The sequence below is a fragment of the Manacus vitellinus genome, unplaced genomic scaffold (assembly GCF_001715985.3).
Source record: "Manacus vitellinus isolate BGI_N305 unplaced genomic scaffold, ASM171598v3 scaffold_20_pilon, whole genome shotgun sequence".
NCBI classification, from domain to species: domain Eukaryota; kingdom Metazoa; phylum Chordata; class Aves; order Passeriformes; family Pipridae; genus Manacus; species Manacus vitellinus.
The window spans coordinates 934,634-962,597 of NW_021939471.1; the positions used below are offsets into that span (position 1 = coordinate 934,634).

The 27,964-nt window shown below is 46.0% G+C and overlaps 1 protein-coding gene across 2 annotated transcripts in view; it reads left to right on the forward strand.

Annotated features, from left to right (window-relative positions):
* Positions 1-1,032: 1,032 nt before the first annotated feature.
* FAM207A (family with sequence similarity 207 member A) overlaps positions 1,033-27,964 on the forward strand; it is a 35,214-nt gene continuing 8,282 nt past the window's right edge. The window contains exons 1-2 of one of the 2 annotated variants that reach the window (XM_029959565.1): positions 1,033-1,174; positions 27,575-27,643. In XM_029959565.1, coding sequence (XP_029815425.1) covers positions 1,048-1,174; positions 27,575-27,643 — 196 coding nt within the window. In that variant the 5' untranslated portion in view covers positions 1,033-1,047. The remainder of the gene's footprint in view (positions 1,175-27,574; positions 27,644-27,964) is intronic. The other variant, XM_029959566.1, reaches the window with a different exon arrangement.

Genomic DNA, 27,964 nt, shown 5'->3' on the forward strand with positions numbered 1-27,964 from the left:
ACCGCCCCGCAGCAGCAGCTGCGATCCCCAGGCTTGCAGAGAGCCCACGCAGGGTGGTGACAGATGTAGGGGGGTAGCAGCACTGTTCCTGCTGCTGGGGACAGGGTGCCTGTGCTGCGTTGCAGTGGGGGTAACGTGGATGCAGCAGTGAGGATCATTGCCAACAAGTGTTGGGAGAGAAGGGGTGAGAGAAGAGGCTGCCTGGCTCATTTTGCAGTGGTTCTCTTTGATTTTAGGTTAGGGCAGGTGGAGAGGAGCTGTCAGTTTGCACACACAATCATGTAGGAGATGCAGACAGTGTCTGGTTTCCCCAGCTGTGTTATGAGTACACACTTCAGGTTAAAGCTGGATGCCTTCCCTAGCCCCCTCACAGCAAGAACCCAACAGCAGTAAATGTTTTTTATGTGCCTAAGCTTTCCTTGTGAGGGTGGAGGAATTGCCTGTGCCAAATACAGCTGGCTTTATACCACTATGAAGTTATGTGTCAGTGCTGGTAGATACTGCTGGCTAAAGTAATAAATTCTTCTAATCCAGCCAGAGTAGCTACTGCAGGGCTTAGGACTTAGAGGCGCTGCATGCTTAAAGCATGATGCCCAAGATCTAGTGAGTTGCTAGTAGTCACTGAATCTGCTTAATGTCCATCGCTTTAGGCTTTAATCCCCTAATCTACTCATTTGTTGCTTATCTGTATTGTTCTGTACCTGTAATAAATCTGTCATTTGCTGAGGATGCTGTTCGAAGCTCTTCTGGGAGAGCTCTCCTGAATGCACTTCAGTGAGAATGCAATTCAGAGGTGAGGTCGGGTTGAAGCAGAAATCTGTTAGGAGCAGAACAGTCCAAAATGAGACTTTGTGAAACTTCCTTCTGTGTGGAAGAGCCTGGCGGGGGGCGGGCAGGCCAATGGGGTGACTTACCTGCCCCTGCCAGCTCAGGAGAGGCACCTACTCCCTACCACTGTCCCCTTCTGGATGGTGCTAGGTTTGATTTTTTGGGGGGGGATTTTTTAACTAAATGTTGCCTGGTCATGTTTATACTGATTCCTGGTTAATGTTTCTTTTGGATAAGGACTGGGCCTTCTCATCTTCTGATGTCTTTTCTGGGCTGAAGATTGACCCTGATACCCTGGTCAAGAAGCTCGACTTGGACTCCAGAAGCATCACTTCCTCCAGGACAGGTTTGTTGTATTTTGAATGAGTGCCACATAAGGTTGTGAGCAAAGACACTGGGGACTGTATTTGCCATGACTGTCAGAACAAGCCCAGGGGAATACAACCCAAACATCCCTTCCCATGTTCCTGCGAGGGCCTTTAAAAGAGGTTTGGTTTTGTTTGGGGTGGAGGCAGAACAGCAAGGATGTGCTTGGTGATCCCTAGATGGGGAACTAGCTTCATGTTATCTGTGGGGTGTCCTCATGCAGCCCAAGACTCCCAGGGGTTGAGAGGACAGCAGGGGCCAGGCTGCGACCTGATCTCTGAGCTTCCTTTATGGCTGCTTTTGCCTCACTAGCAGCTGCCATTCATAACCCAGTATTTTGTCAGCAAGTTGCTCATTGTGTACCAACATACACACTGCAGCCTGACTGCATCAAGTCTTCTCCTCCTGTCCTTTACTGTTGCTCCCTGGCTGAAGGACTCATGGCAGAAGTGTCCAGCTCGCAGGGAGTATGGGAAGTGAGAGTGGGAGCAGGGAGGACGTGATAGAGCCTTTTGATTTCTAGTCCCACAACAAGGAAATGCTCCCTCTGACTGCTCGCTGACAGGCAGAGCTAGAGGTGAAAGCAGGTTTCACCTCTGAATGGAACCTGATGGCACAACAAGCTGTCCTGATGCAGAAGGTGTGTGTGACTCCCAAATACCTTGTTTGCAAACTAAATGAATTTCTTCTCTTCGTGCATATAAATACTACAGTGGCTTTGTTTTCCTGTTCAGGGCTACAAACAAACCCAGTAGCCACTCAAGGGCTAGTGGTTACCTGAGCAGTGGTGAGCTGCCTATTGGTCATATTTGGTCACAGAGCAGAGTGAGGAAGTGGAGGGGTTGTTTGAGGACACATTTGCCTGCTGCCTGCACAGTAACCTTGGTGAAATGCATTGTTTTCAAAACAGCGAGTTCACTGTTGGTAACTCTCCTGGGAAAAGGACATGTATGCATCTGTGTGTGCATGTGCACATTGCCATCTCTTTAATTAAATCAGGCAGCATGTTGTTGAGGGCTGGCAGCCTGCAATCCCAGCCCTTCATTGCAGAGTACAGCTGCACACGTCTGGGTTATAAATAGAGCCGTGCTGCTGGTCCCTGTGCAGTGCTGATGATGCAGATGTGTGGTGCCTGACTGCCTCTCTCTAGGCTATGTACTGGCTTCCTGCAAACAGTGATGCTGACCCTGATGCTTTGTATTCCCTCTCAATTTACAGATGATCAGCTAAAAATAACTGTTCATTTGGGAGCTCAAAACTGTATTTCAACAGGCAAAAAGTGATTTGATTATTTTTTTTACATCCTCCCGAGCTGTTGTGCCCTTTCTTCTTGTCTCACTCTGGAGCCATGTAGAGGCTTTTTCATTATGGAAATCAATTCATTTTTTTGTGTTAATTCAGTGAACTGTAACTAGGCTGTGCATACAATGGCAGACAGCCTGGAGTTAGAAAAGAGATTCTAGGCAGACATCCTTTGTCTCCTGGCATCTCTGGTCAGCTCAGACCCTGTTCAGCAGAAAATTCAGCTTGACTTCAACCTTTCCTCCACCCCATTCTTCCCTTCCCCCTCAGCTTAGTGCACAGGGCAGGAGGGTAGGATTCTCCTACACATTGCTATTTTAAGATTTAATAGCAAGACAAAAGCGTGCTTCTCTCCCACTTGCTTTTCAAGCTCTGAGAAGGTCAAGTTGGCAGACTGTAGGTGGGCTCACTCTATCTCATGTGCTTTTCATAGCTAGAGAAGATTTTTTTTTCTGCCAAGGATGCTGTGTGGCAGTTGAGAAAGCAGGTATGTTTGTCCTCTATCTGCGTGTGTGCCTCACGTTATCCAAGATTTATCAAAGATTATCCAAGACTGCTGATATCTGTGTGTTTTGTGTTTCGATCTGGCCTTGTGCTGTGACTCTCTTCCAAATAAAATTTAGGCTGAGGAAGCGCTTGGAATTGGATTAAATTTTAGAAGATGTCAACTTGGAGCTCAACAGTGGCCGGAAAAGCAAATTGGCTGCTGGGGAGTGGGAGGAAAAGAGAATGATGTGGAGAGCATTGTTATGCCCTGAAAATAAATCCATGACACATGCAGCTATTCAATGCTATGTGTAGCATCACAGAGGCTAACTAAACAACAGCAGAGCATGGTTACTTCCAGGGGATGAAAGGCTTCATCTGGAAGACCTGCTTTGATGTCCCAGAGCCAAAGGGATACAATCCTGCAGGAAACCAAGCAATCATCGTGGTGGGGCTTGGGGGCTGTCATCTGTGGTTGTCAATAAGGGAGGCCACCTCTCTCTCTACATTATTTCCCCTTAGTTTTCCCCAGTTAGTAAGTGACCAGCTTTTGGCTGTGGTTATTCTGAGGGAACAGGGGGAAACACGATGTGAAAGTTGGAAAGTTCAGTGTCTCTGGCAGGGTTAACATCTCATTTAACACGAGTGGTTGTGTGTGCTGGTGCTGAAAGGAGATGGAAAGAGGCCCCTTGTTCTGGGAGGATAAAGTGGGGTGTTGTTTCTTGCCAGCCAAAACCCTTGTTTTTCTGGGGGTTGCTGGTGAATCCAGGGTGCCCTTTGGAAGTATCTGTTACTCTTGGTAATGGTCTGTTGTTTCCCTTGGACACAAGGCTGATTCAGCGTGCTTATTAGTGTGAGGTACCAGCTCATCAGGCTGTTCTGGCATCAGTAATCCTTGTGGCATGAGAAGGAGAGGGTGGAACTGTAACAAAAAATGTCACCAAAATGGAATTGATTGTAGGTGAGTCTTGCATTGTGTTACATAAAAAGCCAGTGGTCTAAAACGGAAAGTATTTTAATGCAGGAGCTCTGAGCTGTGTCGTGCTGTGAAAAAGACCTGCTGCCACTACTTTCCCCTTCTCTGCTTTTTGTCTTTAATCATTAGCTCGTGTTAATGCCAAATTCCAGATGATTTCCACACACACATAGGTAACAAAAGCCAGTGCCATCCCTGTGAGCGCTGGAGTTCAGTCCATGAGTTACTTGCTTGCTCGGTGATTGTTTCCTGTCAGGGTAGTTTACTTAGCCACTGACGTAATATAAATTCAAAGGCTTTGCCATAATCTAATCCAGGCAGGGACCTCTGTGACTCATGGGAGTGAATAAATCTCATCTGGGTGAGCCTCTGTAGCGTGGGAATTAAAATGTTTCCTACCAAGTCAGAAATAATGGCCTGTCATATAGGGGATTGCTGCTGCTTTTTCTTGTTTGTTTGTTTTCTTTAGCTTTGCTTCCTCAGTGTTTGCTCATTGAAGCGAGGGCCTGTTCAGGCATGGCTCTGGCAAACCAGTTGCCTGTGAAAGTCTCTTTTTTTTGGAGTGGATGATGAACCAGCTGTGGAATGATATGAACAACTGGACTGGTAGCTTCCTGCTTTATTTTCAGCTACTCCAGAAGGGAACTGTGACAAGCTGTGTTGTTGAGAAAGCAGAAGTGCAACAGCAGCAAGTTCATAATTGCTAGTGAAACCTTAGCTTTTCATCCTGATTTCTGAGTTTGTGGCCTGAGTAGCTTTTCCTGCAGATTCTCTAGCTCCCCCTGTGCCACCAGTGAGCCAGGAAAATGTGAAATGTGGATTAAAACCATTTGCTTCCCCTGGTCCTGGACCTGTTATTGGTCTTTCAAGAGACCATAAGGTATACCAGAGGGTAGGTTTGGATTGGAGTTAAAGAGTGAGAGCGGTGAGGCCCTGGCACAGGTTGCCCAGAGAAGCTGTGGCTGCCTCATCCTTGGAAGTGTTCAAGGCCATTTTGGATGGGAGTGGGGCTTGGAGCAACCTGGTCTAGTGACAAATGAAAGGCAGGTTGGACTAGATGCTCTCTGAAGGTTTCTTCCATCCCAAATCACTCCGTGAGTCTGTGGTTCTGTACCAAGGTGTGGGGCATGGAGTCCTCTAGGACATCAGCCTGGACAGAGGTTGTGGTCTGAAGTCCAGGACTGTCTTGTGGCGTGGGATCCTCTGTCAGTGGCACAGAGGGGAGTAGAGCAGAGAAATTACTGAGCATCTGACAAGGAATTCCCTTATCCTCCTGAAGAGATGTGGAGATAGGAGAGAATAAAATCAGACCGGGCAGGAACCTGACAGCAGTGAATAGAATTTCTAAAGTCTCCAGGCTGTGTACAGCCTTGCTTTCCCCCTTTCTGAGGTTCTCTGTGAGTTCCTTTTGTTACCAAGCCTCCCTCTGCAGCGTCACTGACTGTGCCTCTCTGGTTTGCACCTCAGCTTCTGCTCAGAAGTTCCATATCTGCTGGGTCTGTCACATTATCTGCTTCCTTCTGCTTGGGCTCTGCACCCGCTTGTCCAATTTATTTCCTCTTTCTGAAGCTTCAGAGAGAAGCAGAGAAGCTGTGGTTGGTTGGCATTGTGGTCCTGCATTAACTTCATGCAATATGATTTGCTGTCCTGTTTTGGGTTTGTTTTCCTTTTTTTTATGGGTGATGTACCAGAATCCCTGTGAGATCCCTCTGACAGTATTGCTGTTCCTGCAGTGTCTGGACTCGTGGTTACCCTTGCAGTGGATCCACTTTCGTGTTGCTGGCAGAACTGCAGATATGGCCAGGCTCCCTTTACTCTTCAGGAGCTCTTGACAGCATGCAAATCTTTGTGTCCTGTAATTTACTCCTGTCTGTTCATTGCATTTCTGCTTGTTTGTTGCCTTAAATATTATGGCTCCTCCTCTTTAATCCTCATCCCTGATCACCTTCCTCTTTGTTTGCATTTTGGGTTTTTCCCCTCTGCTGGCATAATGGGGTGTTTAACAATAGAAGGATTAAAAAAAAAACAAACCTGTTTGTTTTAATGAATGCACTCTTTCTGAATATTAGTTCTAAGCATTTTCTGCTTTTTCTTATTGCATGTTGGGGAATTTTTAAATCTGCTTGTGCTGGTCATCCAGCACATCCCTGGTGTGGAAAGCTGCTGGATCCTCACAGTTCTGCTGCTGTTGCTTTTCTTCAGTTTTCCATTCCGTGCTGGCAGCTGTCACGCCTGTCTTATGTTTGTTTTGTGCAGAACGCCTTCCCCAAGCTGTTCCCCACCGTAACACCCCTCAGATGGAAAGGGGTGTAAACAGGTTGCTCCACACTCTGAGGATGGCAGTGAGCATCCTGTGAGGAGCTGCTGCAGCACCTCCGACGTGCGCGTGGAGTGTGACGTGCGGCGCCAGTCCAAAATGACAAGGTGTTCCTGCTCTGTCTGTCTTTGTTATCAGCTGCCTAAGCTTTGGTCTGTGTGGATTTTGGGAGTGGTGAGATGCTCTCCCTGAAGCTGGTGTCGGAGGTAGCCTGCTGGCGATGCCCTTGGTGCTGTTGCACTGAAATCGTTTTAATGTCTTTGAAAATACCTGGTTGGCGCGTGGATCTGGGAGGAGCAGCTTTGCATTTGAGCTGGGAATTCCTGCTTTAGCTCCCCTCCTCCACCCTGTACCTTCTGCAAGATGTCTGTCTTCCTTCGTGTCACCCGCACAGATCAAGGATGTGTCCCAGGAGTGGGCATGCAGGTCTCTGCTCAAATGGCAAATTTCCCTCCGTGAGCTGGTGTTGCTTCTGACATTGTGTGTGAAAGTCCTTGAAACCCCTAGTAACAGAATTTGCAAGAAAGGAAAAATTCCCAGGGAAGGGAAAATGCTAGGCAGAGATTAAACAGGCAAAGTGATATTCTTTACCCTCTCTCCCTGGCCCAAGGTTGGCCATCCTGGTAGCTTGATAAAGTGACAGATGGCAATTTACCATGTCTGGGTAAATGGCTTTAGTAGCAGTTTAAGTTCCTTTTCCCTTGCTTTTTAACTGAAATCTGTTTGGTTTGTTGACTGCATCATTAGGAGCTACTCTTATCTTGACAATGCCAGATCACCTTTTAAGGGCAGATTTGGTGTGTGAGTTTTCTAACAGGCTGTTAGAAAACTGCACTGTGTTTGAAAGGAGCTGCGATAGCGGTTTGTGGTAGGGGAAGCCTCTCCAGTGAGGTCACACGACCTCAGTCTACAGGACACCTCAAACAGATTCTGTAGTTTTCAACAACTCACCTTGAAGCCAGAGGGTTTTTCTGTTCCTTTGGTCTGGAGAATTAAAGTCAGTGGGATCTTGATTCAGGAGTCGGATTGACCAAGTTCTGTAGCAGTGGTGAACAACTGTGGGGACTGCTTGAAACAGAGAACAGTGACCTGCTGTGGGTAGCTCCTGGGAGAATTTGGAGTGAGAATCTTACTGAAAGCTAAAAACATCGGTGCCTTAAATGATAATAACTAAAAAAAAAAAAAAAAAAAAAAAAAAAAAAAAAAAAAGGTAAAAAATCCACACTGCTTAAAGTTACTGTAACAATTTGTCTGTGCTGTGAGAATAGCTGTAGGAAGCTCCACTTTAATTAAAGTCAATGCAATTAATTTAAAAGCGGTAAATGAGTGTCTGAAACTCTGAAACTTGCACTATTTCCAGTGCTTTGACTTCCCTTCTGGAGACGGACCATTTCCATGTTGTGAGCGCCTTCTGCCAGATTATGGGAATCAGTTGTGTTAATATTTACGGAACTAATTAACTGTTTTGTTTTCTTCCCCTCCCTCTAGCTGTGGCTAAGTCCCTGTTCTTAAAATTAACATTAAAAAGCCCCAAATGCTCTAATTAACTAGTGGTCATGGATACTGAGCGTTACACAGACACAGGAAAGTTTTCTAGAGAGCCCCAGGCTCCCAAAATGTTTGCAGCCTACTCCAGGGGAGGAGGCTGTCGGTGGTGGGAAGAGCCTGAAGTGAATCTTAGGAGTTTGAAGGATGTGTCAGATCTCTGTTCTTTCTTATTATGGTTGCCTCCTTGGCTGTACCTGCTGTGTAATGCTCACCAGTAGCACTGGTGGAAGTTCAGTGCTTGCCCTGGAGCAGCCTTTCTGTGCTGCTGGGTGGCTGGAGAGGAGGGTACCGCTCAGTGAGGGACTGGGGACTCCTTTGGTGAGGCTCCTGAGCTACTGCTCTGTGCATTTGCAAAGCCTTCTTCTGGCCTTTGTGAAAGCTGAGTGCCCAAACATGTGCTTTTTAGGTCAAACATGTCAGTCCCTTGTGCCCCTGAAGGGACTGAATTTGGGGCCAGTGTGCCTCTTTGCCTTCCTGGCGAGGTGTGACAGGGCGTGGCAGTTGCAAGTCATGCCACATCTTGCTCTGTGTGATCATGAGTTTTAAAAGGATACTAATCTAGCGTGGTATTCTCCTGCTGAATAAATGAGTTTAAAATGGTCAGACATCCTTACTTACACAAAAATAGATCAGCCCTGTTTAGGAGAGTACTGGAGCTGCAGCATTGCAGAAGAGCGTTGTGAACTGAAATCTTTGTCTTTGCTGTACTAATACTAAAGCTTTGGCATAATTGAGTTATAAAATTATAAGTGCTACAAAGAGAGAGGTGGAATGGCTCTGCACCTGTGGCAAAGAGACTTCCCAGCACAAGTCTCAGTAATGCAAACCTCTCGTGGGGCATGAGAGGGGTAGTTTCACCCTGCATAAACTGAGAAACCGAATCCCAAGAGGGGTGAAGAAGGGCTTGTGGAGAGGGCAGATGGATAGCTCTGGAAGTCAGAGCCCTTTCCTTCTCCCCAGCAGCAGTATGGGGCAGTGTCAAGCTGTCAAACCTCTCTGAAATACATGTCCTGGGAGTCTAATAGATGCTCTTTTTAGATAATTGGTAGAGGCTGGTAAAGGGTGGATGGGATGAGAGGTTTCCCTCTTCCGGGTTGCCCCTTCTGACTTGCCTCGACATGCTTTTTAGGTGCAGGAATAAGTCAGCCTCCTCTTTCTTCTGCTGACACCCCTGGGAAATGCCTGTGTGAGGAAGGTTATTTTGCTTGGGTATTTTTTCCACAAACTTCCATGCTACATAAATCAGATTTCTGTTTTACTGACAGATAAATCTTTGCCCTGCTAATATGGGTCTTACTGAGGCTGTGTATTTAAAAGGAGATCTCAAGTGTTCATGTCTGTCATTCAAAGAGGCATCTATAGTATTATTCTATTCTGTGCAAGTTATCTTTTATTCTAGTCTTTGTGAGCAATTTATGGGTCAAGGTTTTCTTTATGCTTGGGTGAAAATGCATATGTCAGCTGAAGGTCTGTTTACCCCCTTTAGCATTTCAAAGTGGCACTATTGATGGTCATATGTGGCATAACTGGTAACAACACTTAATTTGGGTTTAGCTTTTTAGTCAAGTGGCTTATAAAAAGGAAATAAGAGGGTTTTGTTGTTTTTTAAAATAAGGTTTTTAACACCGTAAATCTCAGTGTACGTTGTCTAAGCTAACTGCAGGAAACATAACTATGCAAGGATTAAATGAGTAGGTACTGAAGTATTCTGGGTTGTTTGAAATGGTGATTTGGACAGGTTTAGATTAAACTAGCAGTGTTGCAAATATTCCATGAGGCTAACCACAAAAAATCCTGGAGAAAATCCTGCTGGAGGTGAATAGGTGTTCAAGCAAGAAGGGACTGTGAGCTGGAAGGTACTCTTGAAAACGTTCCATTTAGTGATATTGGTAACCAACTCCAATGAAACGTGGTGTTCTAGAGAGCCCGTGGCAGAAAGTCTGAGGGAAGATGGGACGCACAAACTTGTTTCCTGACCCCCCTGTGCTGTGTGCTCGACTGTGCATGGAGAACACACAGCAAATCAATAGATCTGCTTAAAGACTCTGGGCTTCTGTGGGTGTCGTGGACATTCACACCTCATGTGGCTGTGTGTGTGCAGACTCTGGGCTCGTTTCCTTTTGTTGCATTTCCTGGCTACGCTGCTTTTTAACTTTGTTTTTCCTTATGTCTGTTTTCCTCTCAAAGATTATTTGTAAATTCAGGTCACCGAGCGTTCTTATGTAACGGGAATGTGCCTCTTTAGCATGGGGAGGACATTCCCAGCTGCCACGAGTAAAGGCTGTGTCTGTGCATGCAGGAGTTATTTTGCAATGTGCTTTGAGTTGAAATAACCTGGTGATCCTATCGATAGGGAGGCATGGAAAGCCTCTTCCTGACTGCAGGAATTCTGCTGCCAGAAATCCCAGTTTTAACCGTGTTTTGCTCAGTGAAGCCTCTGGCTATTGCTTTTGATTCATGCCAGTGATTTGTGACAGCAGGGCTGGGCTTAGGTGTGGGCTGGGCTTAGGTGTGCTCCTCTGTGGATACAGGTGTGCTTGTTGCTTTAGTGCCTGTACCTGAGTGGGTTTTATTTATGGAAATAGCATAAAAATGTGCAGATACTGCTAATGTGGAGTTATTATGACTTCTTCATATATTTTTTTCCTCCAAAATAGAGGGCATTGGGCTGTTTACTTGTATTGGATGTAAGTAGCAAGATTTTGGTAGTGGAGGAGAGGCCAGAGCTCTCATGTTCTGGACACATCCAGGTCCAGGAGCTGAAGTGCATTCAGTGCAGCCACAGCTGAGCCTGTCTGCCACAATGGTGCTGTGTCTGGAAAAACATGTAATTAAGAAGGAGTGAAAAAAAGAGGAGTAGAAAAAGTGAGAGCCCTGTGAAGACCAGGGACGGAAAAGGAGGAGAGGAGGTGCTCTCCCACGGGAAGGACCCCAGTGGGTAAGTGTGAGGAGGAAGGAGCAGCAGAGAGCGACTGTAATGCCATTCCCTGGCCCCTTGGGCTGCTTAAGGGAGTCAGGAATGAAGGAGTGGAGCTGAGAAGGGTGGGGGAAGGTGTTTTAGTCTGTCATTGTTTTTCACTGCCTGATTCTATTTTCATTGGCAATACATTGCATTAATTTTCCCCAAGTCTAGTTGGTTTTGCCTGTGATGGTAATTGGTGAGTGATCTCCCTGTTGTTTATCTCAGCCCACAAACTTTTCATCTTCTTTTCTTCACCTGTTCTTTTGAGGAGGGGGAGGGAGGGAGCAGCTGGGTGGGCGTCTGGCAGCTGGCCCAGGTCAACCCATTGCATCACTGTAGCTCAGTAAAAATTGAGATGAAGCTCAATACCAAGTAGAACTGTTGCTCTATGGCTGTTCCTCTGCCTTCCTTACTGTCTCTTTCAACTGAATGTCTCCTGAGCATTGTGCAGATCCACCTTGCATGAAAACTGAATTCCTTTGCTTTTCATTAATGCTCACAGATGTTTAAGCAAGTCGTTATCCCACGTGTCTGTGGTACGTGTATACCTGTAATAACATTGTGGCCCTTGCATCCTGAGGGTCAGAATTAGAACCTCTCCCCTCCTTCTGTTCAGGGAAGGAAAGGGAACAGAACAGGGCACAGCCATATACTCTAAGTTCAGGGAAGTACAGAGCAGATCTTGGGTCCATCCAGATGTTTCTTCTGCGTGTCTTCGCTGTGTAGGAGGTGCTGCCTTGCTCCAGCTGTGCCTGCATTGTTGACAACTCTGTAGCAAGAGAGCACAACAAATCTGCCAGAACAGAGAGTGTTCTTTTTCAGATGTTAGAAGTGCTCATTAGAGGGCAGCAGAATAACTCTTCCTTTTTCTAGGTCAGGTCTATATTTTTGAATGATATTTTTCATCTCCACAGGGCACAGAACAAAATTTTCCAGTTCCTCCTTCAGTTTTTCCTGGTGCAGTAAGTGTAAAAAAACAACAATGCTTATATGAAAACCTTAGCCAGTAAAAAAAAACCAGGGAGTAATTACAGTAAAACCTGCTTCTTGGAAGCTTGGAAGGGTTGCAGGCTCAAACAAGGGAGAGCTTCTCTAAGATTAAACCACAAATGGTCAGCACAATATGTGGAAAAGCAGCCAAAGGAATCTTTCAGAGCTAACTTGTTTTTTGCTCAGCCTAATTCTTATTTGACTTATATGTCCATATGCATTTATGGATTTGTTTGCTGTGCTCCAGCTGCGGCTGCCACCTTTTTCTGCTTGAAGAAAATGTTAAAGAACCAGTCTTGCTTCATCTGAAAGTAATCTTTAAATGAGATCTGATGGTACCACCCCCCTATCCTCTGTAATGTAAACACTATAAATAATTTTGACGCAGTCTTTAAAGGCTAAGTGAGGCTGGGATTTGGAGTCCAGCATCACAATACTTAAATGCATTATTTATTATGTAACATCCGTGGAAGAAGGCTGTAGCACTGACTTTGCAGCTAGTGTGCTTCAGGCTTCAGAAAGAGCTGTGTACAAATCCTGGCTAGGAGTGAACATCTCCTCTATGAATATCTCCTGTACACGTCTTACTGGCAATATTTTGCACACTGTTGACCTTTGGGGGAGGTGAACTGGTTCCAGCAAAGGCAACTGGAATAGCAGGAATGGCAGGAAAAATATTTTTTTTCCAGTTTTAGCAGCATCAGCCATTGGTTTCCAACAGCTGGCTCTGATTTTTGGAAGGTCCTCAGTGGAAGCAAAGCTTCATTAACTAATCTTTGCTTCTTGGCCTGGCATGGTAGAGCACATATGAGGATTGGCAGGGGGGGACAATGACACGTTTCTCTCTTACCCGCAATGTCTTGGGTGTTTTGACATTACATCCTGCAGATTTCCTTATCTCCCTATCCCCTGCCCGAAGGTGTCCACCCAAAGGGGCAGGTTCCTCACAACTTGGTGGGTGCCATGTGTTCCTCATATGGGTGGGGGCTCTACCACAACACCATGGACTTGGCTGCTGCTTTCTGTCCTGAATTATTTTTAGGATGGTGATATGCAAACCTGCAAACCTCTGAAATGGAACAGCCTTCTTGTTATCATCAAACATTGTTCCTGGCACAGTGGCTTGGATCAGTCCTACCTCCTGAAGAAGTCCAGATTGTGCTTTGCACTCTTGGTTTGAGATCTGCCATGAAGCTGGCATTTCTTCAAGTTGTGCTGCGACACCTCAGCAAAGGCAGGACTAAATGGGGAGGTCCTCATCAGGAAAGGAAAGCTGAACAAAGCCAGAAAAATGTGAAAAATAGCTCATAGCTCTTGGCAACTCTTGGTCCATTAGGTAAAATTAATATCCTGTCAGTGGGGTAAAAATATTGAACTCAGTCTTAGACCAAGTGAGACTCAGTGATGAGTCTGTAGGCATGTGGATCTCAATCCATTGGACTGTGATCCATATTAGGAAATTAGCAGGCACAGTGCTCATGCCATAGCCCTTTTCATGCAGAGAAATACTGTTTCTGCCAGCATCTTCTGTGCAATGTGGAAAGATCTGCTGGCTTCTCTTACAGTAAAAGCCTTTCTCTTCTGGGAACTAGTATGGTATTTTGTTGGGGATGCAGGTGTTCTCAGTAGGTATAGCTTTTTGGGCACGGTGAGCCTAAATATTTCAAGATACTGCTTGGGAAGGGGGGTGTGGTTTTTGTGTTCAGGGAGCACTTTCTTCACAGGAAGGATGCCAGTCCTTGTTCCCCTGTAAGCATGGGGATACTGAACGCAGAGAGGTGAAGGGGCAGGTGTGTCTCAAGGTTTGCTGTTGTAGTCTCAGACCTAAGAAGATCAAGGCAATGCCAAATGTCTGGCAGCTCTGAAAGCTGAGAACAAGGAGTGTCAGAGAACTACTCAGAGTAGTTTGGGTCCTTCCCCACCCCGTTATTTCTTTTAACGCCATGGGTGTTCTTGCCACAGCTCTGTGCTGGCAGCTGCTGATCTCATCCCTGTGTGGGGTGGATGGGGCTGGACCCACTTGTTCTAGCGCAGACACAGTGTAAATGAGACTTCTTACTGTCTGCCTGTGCTGCTGGCAGGGGGGGTAGAGAGAATCAAGTACAAAGTGTCAGAGCCCTGTCATTTTTTAAATATTTTGCTTGCTTTAAAATAGATTCTACCAGGATAATGTCATTCCGAGATGGATGACCGATGCTGATCTGCAAGTTTCAAATAAAGAAAAGGGGAAGAGGTGATGGGCTGGAAAAAAATTTTAAAGAGCTGCTGCCTTTCCTAGAGGGGCCTAGATTTAGATTTTTCTTTTTTAAAGGTTTTATTTGCATTTAAGTGAACCAAATGGGCATGCACATTGGAGTAGAGGGGCTAGCTCTAAGACTTTTTTGGAAAAACAACTCTTGGGTGACACAAGACACAAAGTCTTGTGTGAGAATCATTGTGGGTAAGACAGAGAGTCCCCAACAGAGTAGCCAAGCCTAGCTTTGTCAGGAGATGAAGAATGCTGTGGGAGGTCTGCAGTGAAGTGATGATCACAGAGGTCTGTGGAAGGGCTTGGTAGTGGTGTGGTGCCTCTGTCCCCTGGAGCCAGGCAGAGGAGTGGGGTGGATGTAGGCCTGTCCGGAGAAGGGGGGGTGGGGTGTGGAGGGAAGATGCTGTGGGATTGTCTGTGTTGTGTAAATGGCAGAGCTGGTGATCCTGCTGGTGCCTCAGGGCTTTTGGGAGCTCTGGACTGTGAGCTGAAGGGGAAGAGCAGTTGAGACAGCATAAAAGTGGCAGCCACCAGAAGTGGCAGAGGCTGCTGGAAGAGGTGGTGAAGCAGTGTTTGGACCAGTTCCACTTACGGGGCAGTCTGGGCTCACAGGAGGAGGGAAGGAGACTTGATGTGCTTGGGCATCACCTGGAATGAATGTTTTCATGGGCTAGGCTTCTTGAACTGTGTAATCAACACCACCACACAAAAAAAACCCCAAGCCAATAGTTCACTGTGTAATGTTGGAGTGGTAGAACTGGTAAGATCCATTCAAGGTTAAAGGGCTGTTAGTAACACACAGGCTTCATGCAGACACAGGATCACCTCAGTCTGTCCTTTAGGGGCTTCTGCTTGGCAGCTCCAGTCTAGACCTTGTGCTGAAACATTTACTTATCAATGGCAGTCACTTGTCTAGTGCTGCAAGAAAAAAATCACCTTGTGTCTGGCCTGGACATAACTTGCCCTGTGAGCTGGGAGGGCTATGTGGGGCAGGAGTGAGTCCCTGGGTGCAGCAGGTGTTAACCTGCAGTAGATGCTTGAGAATGGGCTTGAGTTATCTCTCCACTCCAATTGCAGACCAGAGCAACGTGGATTTCATGCCTTGTGCTTCTCCAGGTGATTATTTTTCTAGCTCCATTCTTCAAATGCTTCCCAGTTTTGAAATCTGCTGTGTGTGCTCCTAAAAAAGGAGAGGGGAGGGTTGTGCATTGCTGATCCTGCATGTCGATTGTTGCCCAACCGAGCTGGAAGCTGGAGATCAAGTGTATGCCTGTCACAAACAATTTGGGAAGCTTTCCAGGGTCTTCTCACTCTCCTTCCTACTTTATATTTATGCTAGTGCTTTAGTCCTCTTGTGTGCAGTAGTTTATAAAACCACTTACCGTGCAAGTGTTGTTGGAACTGACCAATCAGAATGTAACTGGGATCAAGCTAATAACTCTTAAATTATGTAAATAATGAATGTCTGCTGGTGTTATACAGGCTGAGTTGTGGAGCTCTTTTTGATGTCTAAATCTAAAATTATCTTGTATATATTGCCTAAACAGGCTGTCAGGTAAAAGAAATTAATATGGTTACATTTAATATGTGGCTGTTTGGTTGTAGAAGATGTGGTTGGACTTTATGTTCCCTCAGTGCTCCCAAGCTGTAGGTGTTTGGGTTTCCTGGTGTGTAGGAGCTCTGACAGCTGCAGATGGTGGGATTAACTCCTTGACGTATTGTTGTGCAACAGATAGGGCAGCATGGGGAGGGAGAGCACACTATGTTAATCTGCCACACAGACTTTAAAATCAAGGGCAAGCTCTGACATGTGATTATTTTTTTCATTTCCCTGTCAATGCATGGAGTGTTGTGAGTGGGGAAACGAACCCACGCTGTGGGGAGCCTGAGACCAGACGCGTTAAAGAATCCGAAGAGAAGTGCCAGGAGAGGAGAATTAATCAACAGTTAAAATAACCCAGTGGAAATTTTGCCATGGTCCTAAAGCTCTGAGTAAGGTTCAGAGTAATTATTTCATGAAAAAAACTGATTGGAGCAGTCAGGAACTGTCTCTAGAAGCTCTGCCTCTGCTTTTCTCTTCTGCTGGTGTGTAGGCATTGCCTGAGGACTCGTGGCTGTGGTGGTGTAGAATGTGATGGCAGGTTCACTGAGCTTCTTTAGCACAGGGGCAGGAAAAGCACCCATGACTGGCCTCACCTCAAAGGCAACAGGCAGCCTGGGTTTAGGAGCTCATAGCTGTGTCTGCAGCCAAATGCTGTCCTTCCTGAGCGTTGCTGTTTATCTGTAGATCAGTTTTTCAGCGTTGATGCCAAAGGTGTGGAATATGAGCAATGATTGAATGGATCATCAAAGATCTTCTTCCTGGAAAAGATGACTGTGAGAAAAGAGGAGCTGATGAAGTTTAGTAAAAGAGGATTGCCACAGAGGTGAGGAGAGACTAAACTTGTTCCCAGTGAGCTAAGTGGAAAAAAACTAACTAGAAGATGCTGGGCTTGGGACAGGCAAAAATCCTTAAGCAAAATGGCAGTTAAGTTGCAGCACTCTTTGGAGTGCTTTGTTCTGATTTCTGGTGCCCACATGGGATGCCAAATAACTGGTCAGATCCCCCAAAATAAAAATACATTGGAGGTACTAAATGCCTAGACTGTATACTTGGGCATTGTCTGCTTGAAGCTGTGGTCAGGCCTGGTAATGTTCTGAGCCCAGTTTCAGTGACCTTTCTTTGTCTCCTGAAGGTACAGACATTTACAGCTGGAGATGGGGCAGAGGGGCTGCCAGTGGTATAGCTAAACAGTGGAATTCTTTTGTTTCTACCCTGATCCCAAGTCCCAAATACATTCATGAAGTCAACTCTGCCACTTGGCTATTTTAGCGTAAGGTTGTCACTGTGTTTCTAGTGCAATTTGAAACTGAAATGGAAGTGTTGAGAATCTATCCTGGTGCAGGTTAGACTGCTTTTAACACAATTCTGTGGCAGAGCTGCTGGAATGGAGAGCAGCTGATTAGTATGCTTAGGAGATACAAGTTAAGCTTTGGGCTTTTTTATCCATTTTGCCTGTAGCATTCTTGCAACTGACTGGAAATTGATATATTTTCCCAGTTTGTTTTTGCAGTCATTAGTATGTACTTACTTTCTTCTCTCCTGTGCTTTCTGCTGCCCTTCAGATCCATCATGGAATTAATTGGTGAGGAAAAACGATCAGGGGAAGAAGTTTGTCCACTGCACATGGCAGGAGTTTGCTGGCAGTGCTATGTCAGGTCAAGCACAGAATCATAACGCACCTTTATCTGCTCCACGTTTCTTTCTTCAGGATAGGATGTACAGGTTTTGTCTGGAAAATAAGGCCTATGGCCAAGACTGGAAACACTGGCTTCTTAGCACTAGGGAGGAGAGGGGAGATTAAGGTTGAACAAGCAAGCAGGGGAAGAATACAGTGAACAGTAGACAATAGAAATGCTGTCTATGCTGTCCTGGAAAAAGGGTAAACTGGTCCTAAGAGGTCCTAAGCCACTGTTTGGAGGCTGGGAAAGAGCCACTGTTTGGAAAGCAGAGACTGGGATCTCTTGGAAAGGGCAGGGATTGATTGGATTAACTAGGGCAGCATTGGAAGGCAAAACTCATCAACAAGGAAATGAGGTGGGGCAAGGCTTTTTTTAAGTCCTCTTTGTTGTTTAGTCTTGCCTGGGGGATTAGGTGCTTCGAGTTCCTCAGAAGAGGCTTGAACTTTCTCTCTGCCCCTTTGTCCCAGTAAAAGCTGTGTCTGTGCCTCCTGGTGTGGCCCTTCCTGGAGCCTGGAGCTTGGTCCCGGCACATTGCATAGTCTTGGATCATGTGATCTTCTGCCCAAGCCCTCCTCCTCACCTCGTGCCCATTCCTAAAGCAGACCAAAGCATTTAGTCCTCTCCTGTGTTTCTCCTGCAATTCTGTTTTCTTCTGTTCATTGGTTTATTCTAAAATTCAAGCTGTATCTGTTTATTCCTTGTAAAATTCCCACATGCACATCTGAAGGGAGGTTTCTGTCACGTCTGCATCTTTAATTTAGAGACACGTGATCCTCTCTGGGTACGTGCTCTGGGCCAGGCAGGGCAGTGCAGTGTCTGAGGCAGTAGCAGTGGGTTTATGTGTATCCAATCTCTGTTATTGTGCCTGGAACCAGTTAGGAATCTGCTGTTTGCAAACACAAAACATGTAACTTTTAAGATCATGGCAGTCAGGATGCAGAAGTGGGCCTGTGTATGTCTACAAATGTTAATCTGCTGTATTTTTCTTTCATTTCTTTTCCTGTCTTTCTCTTTCCTGAGGTCCTTGTGGGGTAAAGTTTAGTATCCAGACATCTCTGGGTTTTTTTTCATGTCAGCAGGTCTCCAAGAGCCAATTCAGGCACTTTCTTCCTTGTTATGTGTGTCTGAAAGCTACTGCATCCTTGGTGGGCTTGCACAACCTCTTACCACGAGCTTCCTGACAGTCTTGAGCTTGGTGTCCTCACCTTTTACCAAGATCTCCCTTCTGGGTATTCATCTGAGGCAGAGGTGTTGACATCCCAATACCCCTAACGAGTGAGTAGGAAAGTAAGAGAGGACTGTAGAGATGATGGAAAGCTCATTCATGGGACAGTTATGGGACCACAGGAGTAGAGGAGAGTCACCTGTGCCATGACAGGATAAGCTATACAGCTGTAGAGCAAGTAATCTGTGGGGAAGAAGAGAAGGAAGAGATCCCATAGCAGTGTTCATCATAACTGTTTAACAGACAGATGTGGGAGATACAGTCAGGGTTCACTCCAAAAGCTCTTCATTCAGAGCTTGCACCCAGGTTTCTCTCTTAGGAGTCCTACCAGCTACTCCCCTCCTTTACCTCCTTCTGTCTAACAACAGGGCTCTTCTGGACTCAAACCTATGTCTTAAGTGTGACTGGGAAATAGAACAAAGTTGTGGTGTCCTGCCAGGTCCTGCCTCTGGTCACCTTCCTTCTCCCATGCCACATGCTGCCTTATTTCCCAGTGGAGCTGTGGCCACTGCCTTTTGGCTGGTGGTTCTTCTAATTAGGTCCTTGGGAAGAGGCAGAACTCAGCTGAGAAATTTGTAGCTAGAAACATCAAAGGAGAAGATGAAATCAGGGAGGAAGGAAGATTTTTTCAGGCTATTGATGAGCTGGTGTTTAAGCAGGTCAAAACTACCATTTGATGTTGATCCCTGAACCGTTTCTGAAGCTGCTTCTGTTTTGTACTTCCAGGCTGCCATCAAGGTGGGAATTGGTGCTGGGATGTTTAATCAGGAGAGTTGTTTCTCTCCCTCCTTGTCTGCTGGTCAGACACATGGTTCTCTACGGTTCCTGTGTGGGGGAGAGCTGTGCTTGCAAGGTGAGGGTCGGGGTGGGTCAGCCAACGATTTTCATGTTTCTCTTGTTTCTCGTGGCTTGGTTGGTGCTGTCACTGCTGAATCTCCTACTGTGACAAGATCTTCCCCACCTTCCCATGAGGCTTGGCGTAGGAATTAGTGTGTCTTGTAAGAACAAAAGGGTATCCACATTGGGCACTCCCATCTTTTGACAGCAGCCAGCGGGGAAAACCTGGCAACACTTTCCTTACAATGCCTTAGCTGGGCATTTTGAAACTTCAAGTGCCTACTAACTGTTATGAAAAACAGACTAGTGAGCTGCAGAAGTAGAAGGCTGTAGATATCACCATTGCCAAATCTAGTGAGTCCCTCTGTTCTTCCAGCCCTGAGAGGTTCTGCAGACACTCCCTCTGCCCTTGCTTGTGAACCTGTCCCAGGGGCTTGGGACTGCTTATGTGTTCATTTACATCAGGCTGGAATGAAGGCAACAGTGGTCCTAGAGATATGTTGCTACTGATAAATTTTAACTTCTGTCTGAAATAGATTATGGGCACTTTAGACCTCAGGGCTGAAGTCTGAAAGATCAGTCTCAAGGAGCATCCTGTGCTCCTGACCACGTGTCTCCCTGGCCTGATGCTGACTTGGTTTGGTTCAGTTAAAGGAGCAGAAAGCTGCCCTGGGTGCAGGTTTGTCTGGGGGGATACATGCCAGTGCTGGGGGAGGCAGGGTGGAAGGAGCAGCAGCAAGCCCCTGGGTAAGCTAAGCCAAAGCTAAGCTCTCATTTGCCTGCCCCATGAGCTACTCTGTGCTGGAGTCTGCCCACTGTTGTCTCTGTGCCAAGTTTCCAAATGTCATGTGTTGATAATGCTGCTAGTATTGATACTGCTTCACTTTCCGTGTCGATCTTTCCAGAGGAAACAGCCCTGGCTCTGTGTCATTAACATAGAAGTTGATTACAGTTGATTTTTTTTTTTAATTTAGTTCCATTAGGGACAAGCAATCCAATACTGCATTCAGTATTCCCTGGAGCAGGACAGCACTTTCCAGGCCTCTTCCCTGCTCCCCAAAACATCCTCCAGCATCCTGCCAGCATCACTGCAGAGTTTGAGAGTGTGTCTGCAATCCCTTTAGCAGTAGGTGGGGTGTTGGCATACAGAGGCCTTTGAGTGGTGTTCTGGAGATGTTGCCTGTACAGGCATGCAGTGGAAGAGGCTGCCAGTGTGCCAAGACAGCAGATTTACTGAACAGAGTGTTTACTAAATGAAGTCAGGGCTCCTTCCCTGATGCATGGCCTAGCAAAGGCTGAGGGCTGCCCACCTTAGGTGTGACTGGCTATACTTCAAGGTTTTTGACTATTGCCTGACATGTTTAACTAGAATATGTATCTTGGTGAAATCCCAGCTTGATTATAGATGCTAAAGTGCTATTTCTGCCTGAGGGAAGGTTTTTTGAGGAAGTGTGGGAAAAGCGGATGTGTGACTTTCAGCTTCCTTGTCCTTGAATCTCAGTCTGTACAGCTCTCTGGACAATGGCTGCAATGGCACCTGACAGTGGCATATTTGCCTGTCTGCTGTGGAAGCCTGTCCCTCTGTGCTTTTGTCCCTCTGTCCTCTGAGCATCTTTAAATCCTTTTTTTTTTTCCCTATTGTTGTCCATCCCCTCTCCTCTCCCCAGCACCCCATCAAGCCACTGCTTTGACTGTGAGGGGAAATGCAGCATAAAAAGCTGCCTGTGGCAGGTGTGGTTGGAACTAGATGGTCTTTAAGGGCCCTTCCAACCTGAGCCATCCTCTGATTCTGCAATAAAATGCAGGGTTGCCACTGAATCCATCCACTGAGAATGTAATAACAAGTACAGCCGAGCAGAGCAGGCTCCTCTAAGGAGCTGAAAGAGCAGATATGAAGGGATAGGGTAAAAATGTTCTCGTAAAAGAAATGCCAGGTACCAAAATCAGCACAAGAGGGGTTATAGGAACCAGTAGTTGGAGATGGAAAATTTCCCTAGGGAATGCCAATTTTTCTACTAGCTAATATACAGTTAAAAGGCAAGAAAATTAAGGTAGATTAATGTTTTCTTGCTTTTTGCATAAATTACAAGCACCAGGTAAAATCCAACTCTTTCAGATCTAGATCTTTCACTGTGTAATACTGCAGAGATACTGAACTACTGCTTTTTGAAATTTCTCAAAGGACAGTGTAGTCAAAGGTAATCCTATTAGCAGGAAAGGAAAGGATATTTTGGGGAAAATCTCTTTCAGATACAGGCCTATAAGGCGTTGTCAAAGAGCATAGGAATGTTTCGGTATTCTGTCTCCCTTTGTAAGCCCTGAGGAGAGAATTTATCCATTGGTAAATATGAATTACTTTTGGTCTCAGAATAAATCTCATTCCAGAGATTTGTTGCTGTTTAAGCTGTTATAGAAATGCTGTTCTGTTCTTCTCATTGCCCTTTATTGGAACTGCAATATCCGCACAAATAACTCTTGTGCATGTATTTTTGTTGTTACACTATAAATTTTTATCCTGTGTGAAAGGCAAGGCCGACTGTCCAAATTGTGCTGTGGACTCTGTGGAGTCTACTTTGGTGGTTCACCTTGGTGGTGTCCGTGGTTTTGTAAGAACCTTAAAAATATTTGCTGCAGAAAGTAAGAAAACAGCTCAGAATGACACCTCCTCGTGTCCCCAGTACCTTGTTTTTAGGTTGTGATGGCAAACCTGTCGTGGTTTTGGAATGGTACTCTCCAGTTTAGTGTTCCCTCTGGTACAGAATAACCTCCAGGTCCTTACCATGGCTCCTCCTGGCTACTGCAAAAATTAGCCCTGTCCTGGCCAGAACCAGGACAGTTCCCAAGGGCACTGTTTTTGCAAGGGCACATCCCTTTCTGCCAAGGGAGTCACGGATCTGTGTGCTTTCCTCGCTGCACATGAACTGAGGATGGGCTCCCAAGGGAATGGATCTGTCCACACCATGCTGGCCCGCATGTTTTGTGGGTTTTGAAGTATTCCAGCTGAGGGAGTACTGAGACCTGCCTTTTTTTTTTGTTTTTTATTTTCTTCTGGGGGTAGAAGAAACATGAAGGGAAGTAAGTAAAATGTAATCCAGCATTTCCAGGGATGGGATAGCCACAGCTTCTCTGGGAAACCTGTGCCAGTGCCTCAACACCCTCACAGGCCAGAATTTCTTTGTAACATCTAATCTAAATGTTTCCTGTGTTAGTTCAAAACTCTTCCTCCTTTTCCTTCCATTTCCCACTTCCATGGTTGATGGAAGAACAGTATGAGGGTACCTCCAAATTTACTGAACACAGAGGTTGGTTGGCCTTTTGCTCACTGTAATTGTGCAAGGACAAATGTGCAAGCAGCAGGAAGAAAGGATGGTGAGTGGTACCCCCTATATTCAAGCAAAACTGTGCATCTGCAGTGTAATAAGAACAAGTTACTTTAAATGGAAAAAAAAAAATCAGAAAAGGGTGCTTTCTGCAGGACATGCTGATAGGAAATACATGGGGTTATTTACAATTTTTTTTTTTTAATGAGGAATTTTCCACAGCCAGCAAGATGTACATGAAAGCAGCGTTTCAATGTCCTGGACTATTAATGGGTCTGACCTGATTTGCTGCCCCCCAGGGTGTTTGGAGCAGAATGGAGGTGATAGAAGAGAGGTACTAGTGGAAATTCATCAGCAGAACAAAGCAGAGGCCACATGTTTGTCCTGCTGTCCTCCAGCATTACTTCTTGTGGGTGTTTCTCCACTGAGACAGGGCTGGATGGGACTTGGAGCAACCTGGTCTAGTGGAGGGTGTACCTGCCCATGGCAGGAGGTTGGAACTAGGTGGTCTCTGAGGGTCCCTTCTAACCCAACCTGTTCTGTGATTCTTTGTGCTGTGAAATGGCAGTGCAAAGCACCTGGCTCAGATGGGGCATCCTGCAGTCCTTGTGGCACGTGTGATTCACAAATCTGGGTTTACTGCAGCGTGGTGCCTCTTTCAGCCTTGGTTATAAAAATAACCTTCCAGCTGCAAAAGTGGCACACGCTGGGCCACTTTGAGCATCCTCTATGTGACTGACCCTTCAGAGGTCAGGCTCTGTGCTGGGGAGGACTGCTGAGAGCACACGGTGGGAAAGATGAGGACACATAGAGTGGACAAGCCCTTGGGCAGAAGAGGAGAAGAAGGAGGTACTTTTGCCTTGTGGCAGGGGCTGGGTGTGCTTCAGACATCGCTTGGAAGGACAGGCTTTCTCTATGGAGCTGCCTTTCACAGACTGCTGTGCAGATTGTGACTTCCCAGTTCACCTCCTGAGGGGAAGTGCTCCCACATGTCATGTGTGCCCTTCTGCAGCTGACAAGAGCTGAGTCTCAGCTCTGCTGCACACGGAGGCCTCGTGCCCATGCTGGAGCTGGTCGGAGCCTGGGGATGTTTACCAGGCCTGGCAGAGGCATGACCTTGGTTTGAGGACACAAGTTATGCTGCTCCCCTGGGTTTCCAATGGGAAGCCAGGCTTGGAAGTAGGCTTTGCTTTAAATAACCAGGGGATCTAGAGGGTTGGAGAATGCAGATCTCACATGATGTAGGATGCCTTCTTCATCAGGGCAGGAGGGAAGCTTGTGTGCCGGTGTAACAATGGTGAACAAAAATAATGTAGCTTGTTTTGGAACATAAAAGGCAAATGCTGTATCCATGGTGAAACCTGCCCTGCCTCAACAGGAGCTGGCATCTTTTCCTCCAATACTGATTCCCGAGCCTGCTCAGGGTGTGGCAGGGCTTGGGCTGGGTAAAACCTGAATGTGGTCTCTGTGCTCACATACAGGCTACCAAGCTGTCTCTTGGGGCTCCTCTAACAGCAAGAGAGCAAAGAGAATGGATACCCACTCCCTGTCTCTGTCCTTATCACCTCCAAGCCTTAGTCCCACTACTGACATGGGTTCCTCAGACACTTCTGCAGTCCATGCTTTCTGGAGCAGTGGAGCTGGAGGTCACTGACTGGGAGCTGTGGGTTGGGATGAGGGCAGGGAGCTGCCAGGATGGCTCCCGTGGAGCATCACCTCTACCAGAGGACATCTTGGCTGACTTTTTGCCTGGCCCATGTCCTCCCTCAGCTCTCTGCCTGGGGAACACCTTCAGCTGCTGTGCACTGACGTCTGTCAGGTCACGCCACTGCGTGTGCCTCAGGAGACTGCAGTTACCATTTCCCAGGCCCTTTCACTGGACAAGGACTGGAAGACAATTTTCAAGTGACACTGTGTCATTCAGAAAAACAACCCAAAACCACACCCAGTCCTCTGCTTTTGGATGTACTCTTTGTGACTTCTTTTGTGAACTCAGCCCACAACTGTAGGCATATGCTCATTTTTGCTGCCGTTATACAACCGAGGCTAAAATTAACACATCTGTTGTTATTTAACTTCAATTTGCCAAAATATTATGTTTTGAGCAGCAACAGCTTTTACTGTTATGTATATCAGGGTTCTGGGAATAATAATTAATATTACATGTTGTTTCTTGATACCTCATACCCAAGGTGGAGCTTAGTGCTTCGCTGCAGCTGTGCAGGGGGGAGCAGATGCCTGGTGCTCGAAGGACTATTTGTCCACGTGGCACTGCATAGGTTATTGGATATTTCTGCTCATGGCCAAGTCCTCCAAGTAATGTAGTTTCCTGGAACTGTGAAACCTGTGTTTTCACCCTCTCAGTTGTGGAGTCAAATAGTTGAATCTTAGGGCATGGAAGCCTGTGGTGTTACAGCTTTAACCCAGTCCAGCTTCCTTCTGAATGCCTAGAATGTATAAAATGGGGATTTCTAAGGTAGGATTTATATATATATATATAGACTTTATTTATATATATAGACTATATTTATATTTATATATATAGACTTAGACTAAGGAGTCCCTTATGAAAAGCAGTCATATATATATATATATATATGAGTGCATATATATATTTAATTTCTTTTTTAGTCTGAGTCCTTTACCAAAAAAAACTCCAAGATTTTTGAATTAAGGAAACTGTCTTCAAAAAAAAATCCGCTTCTCTGCCATGAAAGCAGGATGCTGAGGATTGCCAGGACTAGTATCAAACGCTTGATCTGAGGGGGGAAAAAAGCTGTTGTGGGGTTTTTTGTAATCTGTTTGTATTTGAGATGTCTTGTACTGCGCAGATCAGAGGGAAGAAAGAAAAAACACATTCTCTCTAAATGTATGGAAATTACCCTCAGCTAATGTGCATGGGGCTTGCTTGCCTTTCCTGCACACACAAGGTTTCAAAGGCAAGTGTTCTTAAATTACCTGTGGAATGGGCTGGAAAAGGGGACCCAAACTCTTCTGATTTCACAGGAAAATAATTAAAGGGAAGCTGTGGTCTGGCTTGGATCTCGAAGGTGCTTGCAAGCTGAATAAGAATAAAAGACTACCATGGGGATAGTCTGTGCTGTTAATTAACCAGACGAATTCTGCCTCCACTGTTCTCCAGTGGGTTTCCAGCGGTTTTGGCAATCGGCGTCACAACTCTAGGTTGCCAAACACAACTTGGCACCTTCCAGCAGCAAAACAGCCTTCTGAGGGGCAAGTTGGGATATGGAAAATGGAGTGTCTGGGGAAGCAGGTGATGGAAAAGGCCAGGAGTTGGCTGCTGACATGGGAGGGATCCAACTCCTTTTCCCTAGGCACCCCTCTGGAGATCTCCGGCTGCTGGCCTGGGTGCCGCCCGCCATCCCCAGCCAGCAGCAAGATTGGGCTCTTGCCAAGAAAACAGCTTTTGTTTCCTTAAATATTCCACTACCATTTGGAGGGGGGTGAAAAACCCCCAAACCTGAATTGCTGTTATTACTAGAATTGGCCAGCTGGCTGAATTGCAGGGTTTTTTTAATTTTCATTAACAAATCCCACTGGGCGCTGTTTTTCCAGTGAAGTCATGAGCATGTTTCCAGATGAGGGGCAGATCTTCCCAGCACTGCCATGGCTGAAATCTAGGCAGGCTGGGGCAGCCAGGGTGTCTTGTGCAGGCAGCCCTCTGGATATCATCGGGGTGCCATGTGCCACTTGGCCATAATTCATCCTTTTTTTCCCCTGAAGCTGCAGAAATGTGGAGTGATGGGGGTGGTAGCTCAGAGTTGGTTATTGGTACAGGCAATTTGTTGTTTCGGCATCTGATTTGATGCCACAACAAACATGGTTTTATTTCTTGCTTTTTGGGTCCATTGGCTGCAGGAATGTATTTTTCTGGCATATGAAGCAGCTCTGTTCTCCGTGTCTTCTAGAAACTCAAAACATGGTGGTGATTGCTGGCTTTATGGAAAGGTCCCCCCAGCCCTAGCAGGCTTGTTCTGATCTTAAGGAATTACTAAAATATGATCCTGCTTTTGTTTAAATAATTCTAAAAGATTTGTAGCTTCAGAGAAGCTGTCCTCAGTGAGTTGTTTGCAGAATTGCATTGAATTCCTTTCTTCTGTTTCTTTTGGGGAAAAGAAAGCTATTTTTTCTTTTGCAGGCTTAAGCATAAGCTCAGGTGAGAGGACTGATCTTTGGGGAGCTTATTCCTCCATTGGCATTCTGGTATTCCCAGTACGTTTCAGGAGAAAAGTTGACTAAAGTCAGTTTTATTTTAAACACCAGAGATAAGATATAATTTTATAGCATCTGCAACAGATCGCCAGTAAAAATATTTGTGATGTTATTTTACTTGGTATTGGATACCAGTGCTCAACAGCTGCTTTCCATACTGAATTTGGTAAATAGTAGGTACTAGCCTATTTTACAAGCTGCTAGTGATCGACTGCTCCTTGCAGGGCTGTCCCGGGTATATTTCAGAAATCATTCCCTGTGAGGGTGGGGAGGCCCTGGCACAGGTTGCCCAGAGAAGCTGTGGCTGCCCCATCCCTGGAAGTGTCCAAGACCAGGTTGGACGGGGCTTGGAGCAACCTGGGCTAGTGGAAGGTGTCCCTGCCCATGGCAGGGGGTTAGAACAAGATGGGCTTTAGGGTCCCTTCCAACCCAAACCATTCTAGGATTCTCTGCTGTTGATCTGATCTACTTGCTTCTTGTTTTTTAACTGACAGCAAGTCAGGTTTAATTGGTTTGGCTAAAAGTTGGAGGTGCAGTGTAGCCCCTGCAATGCCTGCAGCCTGCCTGACCTGCCAGCAAATTCAAAAGCATCGAGGGTTGAATGAAATCTGTTGTACAGGAGCCAGGCTCCATCTCATGTCTCTTCTCTTCTAGGTTTAGAAGAAAAAACAGTTCTTTCCAAAAAAGAAAAGATGAAGCTGAGGAAAGAAAGATGGCTGCAGAGTGAGTACTCCTGTGAAGCATGTCACACATCACAGAGCACGGCTCTGGTGGATCTCCTTGTTCATTGGGTGTGGGTTTAAGTGCTTGGAAGGGCTGAATGCTTCTCAGAAACCTTCACACCTGCTCCCCAGCAGGTGGGGTCAAAGTCCCAGGTATTGCTCAGTGTTAAGCACCAAGACCGAGTCATTGCCCCACATCTGTTTTTGATCTTTCTCCACGTGTAATATATCTGACTACATAAACTCCTTCTTTATCCAGATAGGACACTGTGCCCATGTAAGTTTAGTGTATCTTTTAAAGCCCTAGTACAGATAGGACTGG